This window comes from Prionailurus bengalensis, chromosome C1 (genome assembly GCF_016509475.1).
Source record: "Prionailurus bengalensis isolate Pbe53 chromosome C1, Fcat_Pben_1.1_paternal_pri, whole genome shotgun sequence".
In the NCBI taxonomy this organism is placed as follows: domain Eukaryota; kingdom Metazoa; phylum Chordata; class Mammalia; order Carnivora; family Felidae; genus Prionailurus; species Prionailurus bengalensis.
In genome coordinates this window covers 117933227-117948611 of record NC_057345.1, presented here as the reverse complement: position 1 = coordinate 117948611, position 15385 = coordinate 117933227, and the positions used below count along the sequence as shown (strand labels likewise).

The window sequence follows — 15385 nt, the reverse complement described above, 5'->3', positions numbered from 1 at the left end:
AGGGTGGGAATCCAAATATTAGCAGCAAAGTCTTTTTTTAGAACATGCATTAGAAGGATGAGTGTATTTCTTAGTCTACAGGATGTTGGATTGTCCCTCCCACCTCGTGTCTCTCCATTTGCCACTCGGTTCGTAAGTGACAGGACTCTTTGGGAGGATTCACGTTTGCATCTTTGATTTTCCTTGGAAGTGAGGACCGACGGGGAGTGAACTCAGTAAATAAGAACAAAGAAGCCTAGAGGAGCCCGGATGAATGGACAGATGAGTGAATGCTGTAGTGACAGACGTACTGCTGTGTGGCCCAACTGTGTTTTCTAGACTTGCTGTCCCTCGCTCCAGTATTAGCTTTACGCTCATCCTGCCCATCAAAGCCGTCCTCCTCGCCCCTGAAGAAGCGACGTTAATTCTCAGTTTCGTTTTAGAAGGTCTGCTGGGCTTTCAGCACTCCAGTGGTTTGCTGGGGTCCTCGAGATTACTCTGCAAGCCAAGCTGTACCGCCCCCATTGTACAGATGGGCAAAGAGAGGCTCAGGAGGCTGAGTGATGTGCTCCAAGCACTAAGTGTTGGGTTTGGTGTGGCCCAGCTGTGTGTTCCCACATGGTGTGTATGTGCGTCTGACCGCCCCAGCCCCCACCTCCAAGCACATCCTTCCCCGCAAGGTGCGTCTTCTCTCTACCCTGGGTGGAGGCGGTATGCTGAGTGCTTTGGTGTCCAACTGCCTGACTTCCAAGTCTACTTCTGCACTTCCCCTGGCTGCATGGCCTCTGTCATTCATAAAACGACAGTGGTAATACTTCCTTCCTTCTAGGGCAGTTGACACTATTGAATACTTTAAAGATTAAACAACTTAATACCTTGGAGTGCTCAGAACAGTACCCAGCACCTTCAGGGCAGTGCATAAATATTGACTTGCCCTGGCTGTGATTCTGCTGTCCCTCACCTGTGCCCTCGGCTCAACATTTGCCATCTTCCACGGGGGCTCACCACCGAATGGATGCATATGTGTATGTGTATGCATATAACGGCGGGGGGAAAGGACCCAAGTCCCTGATGCATAAAGGTGGGAGGGGCAGAAGCAATCAGATAACCACACCGGTGCATGCGGACTTGACAACGTGACCCCCCCCCCCCACCGTTTGGGATGGGGGTAACTTCCCAATCAGAGGATGTCAGGGTGCTCTCCCTGGGAGAGTGATAACCCGTGGAGGTCTGAGCACAGAGAGGAAGGAAGAGCACTTCAGGCAGAAGAATGGGCATGTGCAAAGGCCCTGTGCCGGAAGACAGGTGACAGGAGTAGGGGGCTGGGAGGTGGCTGGAGCAGAGCCTGGGAGGTGGGCAGGATGAAGCTGGAGAGGTGGGCAGGGGGCACCCACAGGGCCTCCAAGCAAAAGCCACCCTGAGCATTTGGGCTTTTTTCCTAATAGTACTGGGAGCTTTGGAAAGGTTAGGGCAGGGGGGCACAGGAACATGATTCAATTTACACATTAAAAAGCTCTCTCGGGCTGCAGTGAGGAATGTGGATGGGACAGCAATTAGCCAAGGGCCCTGGGATGACCCAGGCTAGCAGTGGGCTGGGGGAATAGGAGGAGGGGGAGAGGAAGGGAACCTGCAGGGGGCTTTGAGGGCAGACTCAGTCATGAAGGAGGTAACAATGGAAAGGCATCAGGCCAACTCCCGTAAGAGGCTGTTTATCCCAGTGGCCCAGGAAGAAAGGGGCTTCCTGAGTTTGCCAGTCAAGGGCGAGGGGTCGGAGGAGTGCCGGGCATGGGTGCCCCCAGGGCCCAGCAGGGGAGCTGGGGGCATGAGGTGGTGGGCAGGGGCTCTGCTGAGGCTTCTGCTGTTGGTAGCTGGGGGGGTCTATGCACTCACACAGGCCAAATAGGCCCCGAACCTTCTCAGGGGCTGGCCGGCACTGGGGATGGGGGCTCAGAGATCCCCAGGCTGTCACCCCTGCCCTTAGTGCCCCCACAGCTGTGGGAACAAGGCACCAACACACCAACCCTGCAGCCAGGGCAACCTGCCGCCTCCCTGGAGGAGGAGCACCTGTGGGGTCTAAGCAGCTCTGAGCAGACAGAAGGGAAGAAGGCGGGCATCACGAGCCCAGGAACGGCTGAGCACAGGCATGGAGGCAGGCTGCGTGTAGCAGAGGTGTGCACCAATAGCCTCTGGAGCTGTCTACAGGCAACCCCTCCAGCCCAAAGGGAACCTGGAGGCCCCCGAAGGGGCACAGAAAGAGGTGTCAGTGCCGATATCCAGAAATGCAGGGGCATGGCAAAGCCTTTAGGTGCCCCTGCTGTGTAATGTACTCCTCACCACAGCCCCAGAGGTCAGATCCAGGAGACCCTTGCACAGAGAGGAACCCAGGGCTCAAGGAGGATCTGGAAAGGGCAGACACAGAGCATGTGGGAGTTGCCCGGCGACACTGGCAGGTCGTTTATTCTAGACCATTGTTTGTCCAGAGGAGAGAGCCAGAACCCTGACTGGGGAGCGGGGGCGCAGTCTGGAGCCAGGCGGGAGAGTGTGACCCCAGGGTCAAGGAGCCCCCCCTCTGGTTCAGGCTGTCTTCCTTCCCGCGGTTCCTTACCGGTGAGGGATGAGAGCTTATCCGAGGGGCCGTCAGAGAGAGCAGTGGGGTGGTGGCTGGGGTGCGTGCCTGTGCATGAAGAGTGTTTAAGGTGACAGGTTCTCGAAGCCTCGGGCAACTCCAGAAGCCAGGGTAGTGGCTGCCCTTGGGGTGGGTCTGGAAGGACGCTGGCCGTGCCTGTTTCTCGACCTCACGCTAGCTTCACAGGTGGGTTCAACTCGTGGCCACCAAGCTCTTCAACTCTTAGCTGCTACGCCTTAAGCTTTGTTGAATCCAGCCCCGCTCCCTGCAAAACTAAAGTAAAGGCACTAACTTATGTTCAGCGGACATATTCTCTCCCCCAAGCATCTGACCTGTGTTTCTCACACCCCCACCACGTCATGCATGGATCCCTCCCATTCTATAGATAAGCAGACTGAGTTGGAGAGAGGCCAGGACCCTTGCCCAAGAGCCCCCAGCTGTGGTTCTCATTACACCGTCCTCAAAGGCTCTTCCCGATGTCCCCCCCCCACCAGTCCCCCTTCCCCTACAAGCACAGTGATGCCTGGGGTTGGCTGTCCCCACAGTGTCACGCTTCTCCAGCCCACGGGTGACGCCCCGCCTGAGCCGCAAGCGGGCGCTGTCCATCTCCCCGCTGTCAGACGCCAGCCTGGATCTGCAGCGGATGATCCGGACGTCACCCAACTCGCTGGTGGCCTACATCAACAACTCCCGCAGCAGCTCGGCGGCCAGCGGCTCCTACGGCCACCTGTCAGCAGGCACCCTCAGGTGAGCCCAGCCGGCATGTGGGCGGCCGAGCCCCAGAAGGTGGGCTGGGGGCCACGTGGGGGAGGGCCCATGCTTTCGACCCGTGGAGAAAGACAGGACACGTTGCATTTGTGAGTCGGTGTGCTTGCAACCGCTCCCTGAATTCCACACCGACCACGATGATGCGGCAACATGCCAACATTCGAGTACGTCTTCCTATGTCCGCTCATCCCCCAAACCCACTCTCTGATGTGAAAAGTATGTTTACTGGGCCTGGCACGAAAGAGTCAACCATAAAACCCAAGGTTTTATGGCAGCCACAGCCATTGGTGGCGCAGGTTGTGACGCCAACTTGGGCCATGCCAGGTCTCCGAGCAGGCAGCCAGCTTCCCGCTGTGGTCACAGCACAGCACACCCAGACCTCACTGACACCATTCGCCCTTGTCCCCACCCCGCCCCCACTCCACCGTGCAGCCCATGGCTGTTCTAAGGACTCAGACCCAACCACCTTGACTCAACTCATTTCCTCCCTGCAACCCTCCTCAGGGAGGCCAGGAGGTGTGAGGAATGTCAGGAGAGCCTGGCCCTGGGACGTGCAGAGATCGAAGTGGTGACAAGGATGTTGGCTGTCTTTTTTTACAAAACAAATTACTCCAAACCTTAGCTGTTTAAAGCAACAACGAGCATTTACCATCTCGAACTGTTTCTTGGGGTCAAGAAAATGAGACTGGCTTGGCGCTGGGTCTCACGAGCCTGCGCTGAAGGTGTCGGCCAGGGCTGTAAGGCACCTGAAGACTTGCCTTTATTTCACGTTACGGGAGTCTCTCTATAAGGCTGCTTGAGCTTCCTCACGGCATGGCGGCTGGCTCCCCCACCCCAACCCCGAGTGACTGATGCAGGAGAGAGCAAGGAGGAAGCCACATGTCTTTTTCTTTTTAAGTTATGTACTTATTTTGAGAGATAGAGAGAGAGAGAGAATCTCAATCCCCGATGAGGGGCTCCATACCATGAACCTTGAGATCATGACCTGAGCCGAGATCAAGAGTTGGACATTCAACTGACTGAGCCACCCAAGCCACATGTCTTATATGGCTTAGCCTTGGAGGTCAGCATTATTTCTGCAGTATCGTGTTCTGGAGAGAAGGCTCATATGCAGATGGCATAAAAGAACCTAGAGGTGCAGCAGAAGTGAAAGAAGAGAGGGGGTGATGCGAGTTGCAGGGCCCAGGGCACGTGTCCTGGACAAGCGGGCATCAGAAGCGGCCTCAGGGCCCAGTGGGCTCAGATGGCCGGGGATGCCTCTCAGGCGTCAGAGAGGTGAAGGGCTGGGGTGTAGGCCTGAGATGGCGCCTGGCCCCTCCCTGGGGTGAAGGCTGGGTCATGGGGTGTGGCCTGCAGGCCAGCACAGCCCGTGAGGCCTGAGATGGCAAACAGTGGTGGCTCTTGAGCCAGGTAGAGCCATACTGACTGCAAGATAAGCAACACGCCCCTCCCGATCCCTGGCAGGGTCCTCTCTGCGCAGGAAGTCTTGACCAAACAGCCTCCGCCCCCCCAACTCCGTTCCGTGACTTGCCTGCTCTCCTTTGCAGCCCAGCCTTCACCTTCCCCCACCCCATCAACCCGGTGGCCTACCAGCAGATCCTGAGCCAGCAGAGGGGCCTGGGCTCAGCCTTCGGACACACCCCGCCCTTGATCCAGCCCTCGCCCACCTTCCTGGCCCAGCAGCCCATGTCCCTCGCCTCCATCAATGCTACGCCCACCCAGCTCAGCGGCAGTGCCACCTGTCTGAGCGACGCCACCCAGGTAGGTGGGTCCCCGGGGTTCCCCGGGCCCCACGAGAGCTGATCATTGCCGGGAACCTGTGGAAGGACTCCCCGCTCGGGTCTGGCTGGTGGGATGCCTTCTGGCAATAGGCCACGGGATCAGAAGGGCCGGATGCTGGATCAGGAGACCTGGGCGGGGTCCTGACACCCTCACTTTCGCTGGCAAGTGCCTGGCCTATAAATTCTGTGGTCGCCTGGCCTATCAACATAATGAGTAGACGGAGCAACCCTAGAATTCAGGCTCTGGCAGACAGAGTACAATGTACTCGGTACTTAGAGCCTAGGTTGACCAAAGGCCATCTTATTTGAGCTCTCCAGCAGGCCTTCGATGTGGCAGGGCGTGCTGGTACAGTGCCAGGCACACAGTAAGCGCCATTATTTTTTGCTGAATGAAGCCCCATTTTGCACATGAGGAAATGGTTTTAGAGGCAGTACCGGGGCGTGGAAGGACACAGTTGTGGACTCCGCCAGACTGCGTTTTGGACCCCAACTCGCTGGAAGCATCTTTCAGCCTGGGCTAACGCATGCACAGAGTGGGGCCTGCCGCCTAATCGGGTCATTGTGCGCATACCTGAGCTTGGGTGCACAGAGCCCCTTGGGGACCCGGATCGTGGCTAAGGTTCACGATGACAGTTCTCGAGGTTGCGCCACCTCCCAGGCCAGCCACCTGGCAGGGCGGAGCCCAGAGGTGAGCATGTGCTGGGACGAAGGCAAGACCCCACCCTGTCTGGAGCAGCCCCTCTTCCAGGACGCCCTCCCTCTCCACCCCAGGGCTCCAGGTGTCCACCTGGTACCTCCCTCCAGACAGTAGCTATCAGCTCTTGTGACCAGGCTCTTGTTTCCTGCTCCCCGGGCTGGCCTGGCCCTGTTGTCCTGCTCTCATGCTTCAAGACCCCCTGCTCCAGAGGGCTGAGAAGCTGAGGCTGTTGGAACAGGAGTGAAGGTGTCCTGCATTTTGCAAAGAGAGGGTTTCTTTTCCATTCCCAGGGAGATGGGGGGGGGGGGTTGGAAGGCCGAGCTCTGGGCTCTCTCGTGGCTGTGCCCCCCAGCCAGAGGACCACGTTGGGAGACTCAGCTTCTGAAACTTCAAACAGAAGTGCTGGCCCAACCTACGTGGGGAGGATCCCTGAGGTAAAGCCCAAACAGAACTCGGGATGTCCCCACCCTGCCTCTGCATGACAGACTCCCCTGCTCCCTCCCTCAGAACAAGCAGAACAGCGAATCGGCTGTGAGCAGCACCGTGAACCCCATCGTAATTCATAAGCGCAGCAAGGTCAAGACAGAGGCAGAGGGCCTGCGGCCAGCCTCCCCGCTGACCCTGACGCAGGTAACCTACTGGCTATCCTGGCCGTCCTCCAGCTGGGTGAGCGGACCTGGGACCTTGGCCCTGGTGGTGAATGGATGAACGGACAGCTGCCTGCATGAATGAGTGAACCAGAGAGGGTGGGGACACCGTGAGCTCAGGGAGGACCAGAGCTGTGTGCCCAGCACCCTGCACATTACATGCTCATCAAACACGTTCTGCATGAAAGAGTGGATGGATGGATGGATGGATAATGGAGGGAGGATGGAGAGATGGATGGATGGATGGATGGATGAATGATGGAGGGAGGATGGAGAGATGGATGGATAGATGGATGGAAGGATGAGTGGATGGATGGATGGACGGATGGATAGATGGATGGATGGATAGACGGACGGACGGATGGATGAATGGATGGATGGATGAGTGGATAGATGGATGGATGAGTGGATAGATGGATGGATGAGTGGATGGACGGATGGATGGATGGATGGATGATGGAGGGAGGATGGAGAGATGGATGGATAGATGGATGGATAGGTGGATGGATGGATGAGTGGATGGATGGATGGACGGATGGATAGATGGATGGATGGATAGACGGACAGATGGATGGATAGATGGATGGATGGATGAGTGGATGGATGGATGGATGAGTGGATAGATGGATGGATGAGTGGATAGATGGATGGATGAGTGGATGGACGGATGGATGGATGGATGGATGGATGGATGGATGGATGGATGAGTGGTTGGATGGATGGATTGATGAGTGGATAGATGGATGGATGAGTGGATGGATGGATGGATTGATGAGTGGATAGATGGATGGATGAGTGGATGGATGGATGGATGAGTGGATGGATGGATGGATGGATGGATGGATGGATGGATGTCTGGGGCTGCAGCCATCCCCACCCCAGCCCCTCACACAAGCCCCAGTCACACTGAGTCACTCCTGTCCTCTGAATGGCTGTGGCCCCTGTCCAGTTGCTCCCCGTCCCTAGAACTCCACCCCCCACCTCGCCCCTTTCACTGCCACTTCCACCTTTCCTGACTCTCCTGGCAAGTAGGACTCGCATGTGCCCAGACGCCCATCCTAGCTCCTGGCTCATGTCGCCTGTCGCCTGCACTGCGCTGAAAGCTTTGGAGAGGCTGCATTTGGGAGACGAGGCTGACTCGGCCCCACGTCGGTAGGGTTTGCACGGGGCCTGATGCAAAGTCACTATGAAGTAGGAATTTCTAATGACTCGATGTACATCTGAGGGAGCGAGAAGCACGGTACAGAGGGGAGGCAAGGAAGATGATTGTTGGCAGGAAGGTGAGGGAGGGAGCAAATCAGAGCCCAGGTCTGTTGTGGGACTGAAACCCCTGTGCCAGTCCCTTTGGAGATCCTGCCACTTATTCAGATGCTCCGAGACGGCAGGCTGATGGTCCCAGCTCTTGCAGCAAGGCCTGTCATAAAGGAAGGGCTTGGTGTGAGTGCTGACCGCATGGGCGAGCCTCCCGCCCCGCCCCCCAGGCCTCTGACAGTGGCATGGTCTCCATCTGTTACTACAGCATCACCAGCTTTGACACCAAGGATGCAGGGGACCTCCTGTCCCCCGTCTTCCCTACATCTGTCAGACCATCCTTTATCAAACCTGTAAACCATCGGGCATGCTCTGGGCACTTAATTTTTATGAAATATTGGGTCCTGTTATGGTCAGGCAAACAGAGGAGTTGGTGACAAATTCTTCTCCCCTCGCTGACGCCAAAGCATCTCCGCATGATGCATGGTTTCCACGAGGTCGGCCATCATCGGGGGCCGTTGAAATTGATGAGGACGGCACATATCCAGGGGAGATAAACATGCTGGAAATGTGAGGACAGACGCGGAGCCCCGGGGAGCCCCTGCCCCGCCCCTCCAACCCAGAAAGGCAGCACAGGGCCCTCCTTCCCACCTGGCCTGGCTCCTCCAATGTGTCCGAGGAAGGAAAGCTGTTTATCACAAGAGGTTGTCACTATGTCACTCAGGGTCCTGATTCAGTGACCTGTCTCATTTGCAAGGTGGATGGGCGTGCTTTCCCTTGGCAGGCATGCGGCATAATGAATCCCCGCTCTGCTTAAGCCCTCAAAACTGTGGGCTAGGATGGTGCCCAGCCCCATCTGGAGGCCCCGAGCGCACCCCCTGCCCCCGCGCTGTCTTCCGCTCACATGTCCACCTGGCAGCTCCTTCAAGTCTTCTTTCAAATGAGCGGGACGTACAGAAATAATAAGTCTGTTTGCAGTTTTTCTGACAGTGCAGAGCAGGGGTAGGGGGCCACAGCCCCACCGACCTCCCCCATTGCTAAAGGTTCAGGGCAGGGGCGCACCTGCACTTCCTTTTAATGTGGACCCAGCGCCGCCCGTGAGCTTAGGATACTGCACATCATCGTTTGCCTTTTCAGGGCAAGTGTGTTCACTGGAAAGTACTCTGAGAAGCAAACAGAAGCTTTGCAGCTCCAGTGGAAAGTCGGTCAGGGGCGTGAGTCTGCCGCCAGCCCGGGGAGCCACGAGGCAGATTTCCCCACTCGCAGAAGTGGACTCAGCATCAGTAATGAGGCTCAAGAGCGAGCTACAGCCTCCGCTTCGTGGTCTCTAGAGCCCATAGGGGTTGGGGCTTCTGACTGTGGGGGAGGTCAGCCCCCTTAATCTGGGCTATAAATGTTTCCCCCGGAGGCTCTTGGGAAAAACAGAATAGTCCTGCTGTTTTGTAGATAGTGTGAAATGGAAAGCATTCCATCGTTCTAACATCTGCCGCTTTGCCTGGCTTTGCCCTGAGCCTGCCCCAGCCAGCCAGTGCGATATCGGGGAATCCTTGACATCCTGTGGCTTTTGTCCCAGCCTGGCACGTCTGTACCTCCCCCTTCGCTCCCAGCCTTTCCTTTGCCCCTGTGTCCCCTGCTTTTCTTTTGCCACCTTGAACAGGGCACACGTGGGCCCTGTCCTGATGAGGAGACGCCAGTGCAGATGGGGGCTGTCACTCACTGAGTGCCCTGCAGAGAGCAAGGTGGCCTCTCCCTGAACCCATTTTCCTGGCGGTGATGCGGGAACACAGATGCCCACGTCTTAGGACTGTGGCGGGGAGGACAGGATGGGCACTGGGAGACCATGCCAGTAACCCTGGGCACGAATCGGGGTGTGCTCTGTGTCCTGGAAGGAGGGGACAGTGTGAGAGTGAGTCGTCTGAAGGGCCAGGCCAGATGCCTGTTGGCTGTCCTCTGGCCTCCAGGCGGGAGCAGACCCCGTGCAGACTAGAAATGAAAACGCCCCCACCGCGATCGCATGCGGGTCCACCCTGGCTCTCCCGGAGGAAACCAAACCACATAAGCGAAAGTCACTGCCCTCCTTTCTCCTGTTCTCCTCGCCAAGTCGGTTGACCCAGGATGTGATGGGACACTTTGGTGATGACAAGCCAGCACTGGAGAGGAAGGAGGGGCCCCAGGACAGCTGTGCAACAGGAGAAGGGTGGGTGGGAGCTAGCTGAGGAAAGTGGCTGAGAAAGTGGCTGAGCACATACATGTACGTATGCACGCGTGTGTGTGTACAAGTGCATGCATGTGTGCTCACGTGTGCGTGCATGCGCATGCGTGCGTCTCCACACCCATACCAGCTCAGGGTCCTTGGCATAGACCGCCCGGGGCCAGTAGTGACCTTCCGTCAGGGCCCGGTGGCTGAACGTGGCTCACGTGGGTTGCTCTGCTCCTCCCCCAGGAGCAGCTGGCTGACCTCAAGGAAGACCTGGACAGGGACGACTGTAAGCAGGAGGCCGAAGTGATCATCTATGAGACCAACTGCCACTGGGAAGACTGCACCAAGGAGTACGACACCCAGGAGCAGCTGGTGCACGTGAGCCTCTAAGCCCCAGCAGCCCGCCCAGTGGACAGAACTTCAGGCCCTCTGCGGGGGAGAAGGGGCTGGGGGAGGTGGCTCTAGGAGATGCCGGGGCCACGTCCTCTGCAAGTGGGAGACCTAATTATTTATCTGGGCCGTGCCTGCTTCTAAAAGGGGGCCTACAAACACATACATAATATAAGAGATTAAAACAAAAGTAAGTAAATGAGAAAATTAAGGAGAAAGGAACAATAAATGAAGCCAGGTGTGGAATGGATTTAAAAAAAAAAAAAAAGCTATGTGCTCTGAGCTATAATTCACATAAATATCTTTTTTTTTCCCTGAGCTTCCTAGCAGCCAGTGCAAAGAGGGAAATAAGATTAGTTAAACCAGCGAGCATCTATAAACACAGACCCTGAAACCTGAAAGAAGGTCCTCCCATGGAGGAAGGAATTAGTAATTTCCTCTTGGAGACCATTCACAGAGACCCAATGTACACAAGAACAGATGGGGTGTTGATACCATTATCAAGAGGGGGCTGCTTAGAAATACCTGGTACTGTCTGCTCAGGACACCAGAGAGGCCATGGGACCTGGGTGCCCCCTCATGTCATGTCCCTTGGTCCCCACTCTAAACTGTTCTACAGCAGCATCCATATGATGGCAGTCGAGAGGTAACCTGTGAGGTTTGGAGAGCAGAGGCTGGCTGCACCACACCTCACCGAGTGGTTCCAAACAAGTGACTTAACGTCCATGAGCCCCAGTTTTTTTCCTCCCGTAAGGGGGGTGAAGCCTACCCAACAAAGTTGTGAAGGTTAAGTGTGATACCCACATAAGCACTTAGCAGATGGCATTTCATCCATGGTAGCTAGCCTCCCGCCCCCTCCTCCCTGTTCCCCACAGCAGCCCTGAGCGGGTGTCTGTCCTCTCCATCCAGAAGAGAGCTTAATTTCAAGAATCACCCTCCCAACACTGCTCCCCCCACGAACCCACACACCTTGGTGAATGAGAGTCTGTACCGATGAACCCCACACCAGCCTGCCGGTCAGATTTCTGGATGGGGTCGATTCACACTGCTCACATCCTGAAGCCATCCCAAAGGGGTTTGCTTCTCCGCAGCTCTGTGGGCTCCGCATTTAGGACACTGCCCTCTCCCTCTGCTTCCTCCTGTCATGCCAGTTGCTTTCAAATACCCAGGGTTTCTTTTCTTTGGGGTGCCCTCGCCCCCCCCCAAAGTGTGAGGACACAGGAGATCAGAATTTCCCAGCAAACCTGTAGCGGCTGACATAGCACCTGTGAAATGGGGCTGCCCTAAGCCCTTCTGGAACTCGAACATAATTTTTCAACCTGTTCCACATCTTTGGGTAAACCATTCCGAGATGGACAAGGGGCCACTGGGGCTGTGAGTTGTAAGACAGAGGAGATTAGATGAAAGAGAGAGAGGACTGCATGTGGGACCACGAGGGGCCGGGTGGGGCGGCGGGGGGGGGGGCAGAGGGGGAACAGAGATGCAGACATAAGAGGTGTGCACAGTGGTGAGCAAGCCAGCCCCCAAGAGCAGAAAGGGAGTTCCTCAGATACAGGCAGTCGGGGGAAGCAGGGCTTCAGCTGCAGCCTTCTGCCTGTGCCCAGGACTGTCCCTGTGGGCAGAGGTGATCACCTCCGCCTGGCCCTGGAAAGAGAAGCCCCCTATGAAAAGAGAGCCAGCCCCTCTGCCGGCTGTGACTCTCTCCCCGCTCCCTGGGAAGATGGATGGTGGCAGGCACACGGGCGAGCTGGAGCCCCCAGTCGATTATTAACAATTTGTTGCTAAGTAAACCAATAAGAAAAAAATGAAAGGCATTGTCAGGAAGCATTTTTATCATTTGAGAGGCTTTAAAAATGGAAAGTGAGGCTAATATGATAAGATTTCCCTGGAAGTTCAAAGCGCTGTAGATTTTACTTGTTCCAACATGGGCATTTGTATGCATGATGGTCGGGCCTGTTTCTCGGGGGCGTGTGGGCCCGGCGCTTTTCTGTCTTCTCCGGGTCAGGTGCTGCCAGGGCCCGCATGCTCAGTTCTCGGACAGCCCCAGAGGTTGCAAAGACCTGCAGCAGCACGGTCCGGCAGAAAGACGCTGCCAACCACCAATGTCCACCACGCACATAATTTTATGTGAACCTGGGAGCACACTGTTTAAAAAGAGTAGAAGGAAACAGGTGAAGTTCATTTGAATAATATATTTTACTTAACCCAATATATCTGAAAGATTATCATTCTGATGTGTCATCAATATAAACGAAAATTAGTGGGATATTTTATTTACATCCTTATTATTATTTTTTTATTCTCCATCTTTGAAACAGCCCATCCCCGGTGGGACCAGCCACATTTGAAGGGCTCAAGAGCCATAGGTGGCTAATGGCTGCTGCATTGGAGGTTGTGGTGTGTGGGAGGCAGTGACGGCTGGAAGACGAGCCAAGAAAAGAGAGGGGAAAGGCACTGGGGCTAGAGAGAACAGGCCCCCGAGATCTGAGTGTCTCACCCTCCCCGTCCCCCTTGGGGGAAGCAAGCCCAGCCCTATCCGCACACAGACAGGACATGACCTTGATGGGGGGGGGGGGGGGAGGGTGCAAGGAGGCTCCCCAGTGGCCTTTAGAGAAAAGCCCTAGAGCAAGAGGAAGCACACAAGGTCCAGTACACTTTTTCAGACTACTGTGTGAGTGACTTATACCACCTTTTTTCACTCCCCAAGATAAATAAGCCACCTCAAAGATTAAGGACATAAAAGTCTGGAGGCCCCACACATATCCACACATCCTAAGCCGAGAGGCAATAATACCCCTGCTCCAGTGAGTCCTGCAGCCTTCAGTTAAATAATCAAAGCAAACCACTAAAATCCAAAGGGTCAACTCAGGGCAGCTTGCTGGCTCCGCCTACCCTGGGATGCAGGGCTCCCCCTTGCCATACCTCCAGATCAGTCGTGCTGTCCATGCATTTTGTCCCAGGGGCAGCATCACACAGCGCCCAGAGCCCACCGTCAGGGTCCCCATCGAGCTCCACCCACCCTTGCTGCCTGGGCCCTGCAGAGGCCACAGAACCATCTGGGCCTTGGCCAAAAGGGGCAGAGCCATCATCTCACAGGTTACTGTCAAAGACAGAGGTGAGGATGCATTGATGTTTCCATTGGAATAAAAAGCGTATTTAAGAATTCCTGGGACAATCGGAGCAAGCTTGGGAGAAGCATCTCGTGCACCAACCACAGTGCACAACTGCCTCACTACAGTTATTTAGTGCCTACTGTTTGCAGCCCAGGAGCATCATCATAACCACCGGAGCCTAGAACCCAGCCTGGGGTGAGCGGGATGACTTTGCCCGTCATAGGTGGTCACTTTGAGGACAGAGAATTGGGAAATGCAGCGACACAAGGAGATCACCCAGTGGATCTTGGGTTAATGGCAGCTAATGAGAACTCCTGAGGAGGCGTGGCCTGGCGCCTAGGGGGTGGTCTTGCTGGGTGGGGCGTCTGCGCCTTGTAGGTGGGGTCCGCAGGGGTGGGTGGCTGGGCTCACCCCTCCCTATGGGCTTGCTCCCGCAGCACATCAACAACGAGCACATCCATGGGGAGAAGAAGGAGTTCGTGTGCCGCTGGCAGGCCTGCACGCGGGAGCAGAAGCCCTTCAAGGCCCAGTACATGCTGGTGGTGCACATGCGCCGGCACACGGGCGAGAAGCCCCACAAGTGCACGGTGAGTGGCCCCTCCTCCCTGCCGCGTCTCGCGCGTGATGGGGCTGGGTTGGACGTGGCTGACCACAGGTGTACTTGGGTTGAACAGGCCACGGGCAGCATCACGGGGACCCAGCCTTCCAGCATGTTGTCTGTCCTGTGCGCTCCTGCCCTGCGCCTTCCGGCGGGCTGGGGTTCTTGAGGCTCCGCCCCTGTGTGCCATCCCAGATCTCTGATTTACCCCCTGGGTGGGGTACCGCACCACAGTGGGGGTGGGGGGGGGCGGGGCCGGTGTTCCCTACCTGTGTCCGTGTGACCCTGGGCCCCGGGGTACGGCTGCACCCCCACAGTTCACACGACTGGCAGACCCCATACACAGGAGCCCTCTTAGCAGCACCCTGGGGTCTGCCCCCCCCCACCCCCCACACCCCACCCCTGCACAGAGAAGAGTTTCACTGGTGGTTTCACAGAGCAAAATCACTTTGGGTGAATTTCTTTTTTTTTTTTTTTTAATTTCTTTTAAGTGAACAAAATGAACACAAAGACCTTTTAGACAGTTTCCCTTATGGAGTGAACAGAATTTGTGACTATGATTGGTGAGACCTTTTTTGCCACACAGTTGCTTCCTCTTTAAAAGAGCCAAAGGGGGACGCCTGGGGGGCTCAGTCGGTTAAGCCTCTCTCTGACTTTGGCTCAGGTCATGATCTCCCGGTTCGTGAGTTCGACCCCCCTGTGGGACTCAGTGCTGACAGCTCAGAGCCTGGAGCCTGCTTGGGATTCTGTGTCTCTCGCTCTCTCTGCCTCTCTCTCTCTCTCTCTCCCAAAGCTAAACATTAAAAAACATGTTTTAAATAAATAAAAAATAAAAAGGCCGTTGGTCCAGTGATGTACTGATGTGGTTGCAACTGAAGCCTCTGGGAACTCCTTTCTGTGAATCACCGTATTTCATAATTCTGAGATAGACATTTAATATTAATATAATATCATATATTTTAATATCCCTGAAATCAGGCTGTCTTAAAATAGGTGGTAGCCAGGATTCAATGAATCATGCTATCTTTGTTGCTAACTTCTTTTTTTAATTGGGATAAAAATTCACATGCCATAAAGTTCACCCTTTTAAAAAAATAATACAATTCAGGGGCGCCTGGGTGGTTCACTCGGTTCAGTGTCCGACTTTGGCTCAGGTCATGATCTTGCACGGTCCATGGGTTTGAACCCCACATCGGGCTCTGTGCTGACAGCTCAGAGCCTGAAGCCTGCTTTGGATTCTGTGTCTCCCTCTCTCTGCCCCGCCCCCACTCACACTCTGTCTCTGTCTCTCTATCTCTCAAAAATAAATAAACATTAAAAAAAATAAATAAAGGG

The 15385-nt window shown here is 55.5% G+C and overlaps 1 protein-coding gene across 2 annotated transcripts in view; it reads left to right on the top strand.

Annotated features, from left to right (window-relative positions):
- Positions 1–15385, top strand: part of GLI2 (GLI family zinc finger 2) — a 258619-nt gene that overhangs the window by 230067 nt on the left and 13167 nt on the right. For both annotated transcript variants that reach the window (XM_043576560.1, XM_043576561.1), the window contains 5 exons: positions 3151–3352; positions 4921–5134; positions 6359–6481; positions 10193–10327; positions 13890–14039. In XM_043576560.1, the coding sequence (XP_043432495.1) occupies positions 3151–3352; positions 4921–5134; positions 6359–6481; positions 10193–10327; positions 13890–14039 (824 nt within the window). The remainder of the gene's footprint in view (positions 1–3150; positions 3353–4920; positions 5135–6358; positions 6482–10192; positions 10328–13889; positions 14040–15385) is intronic.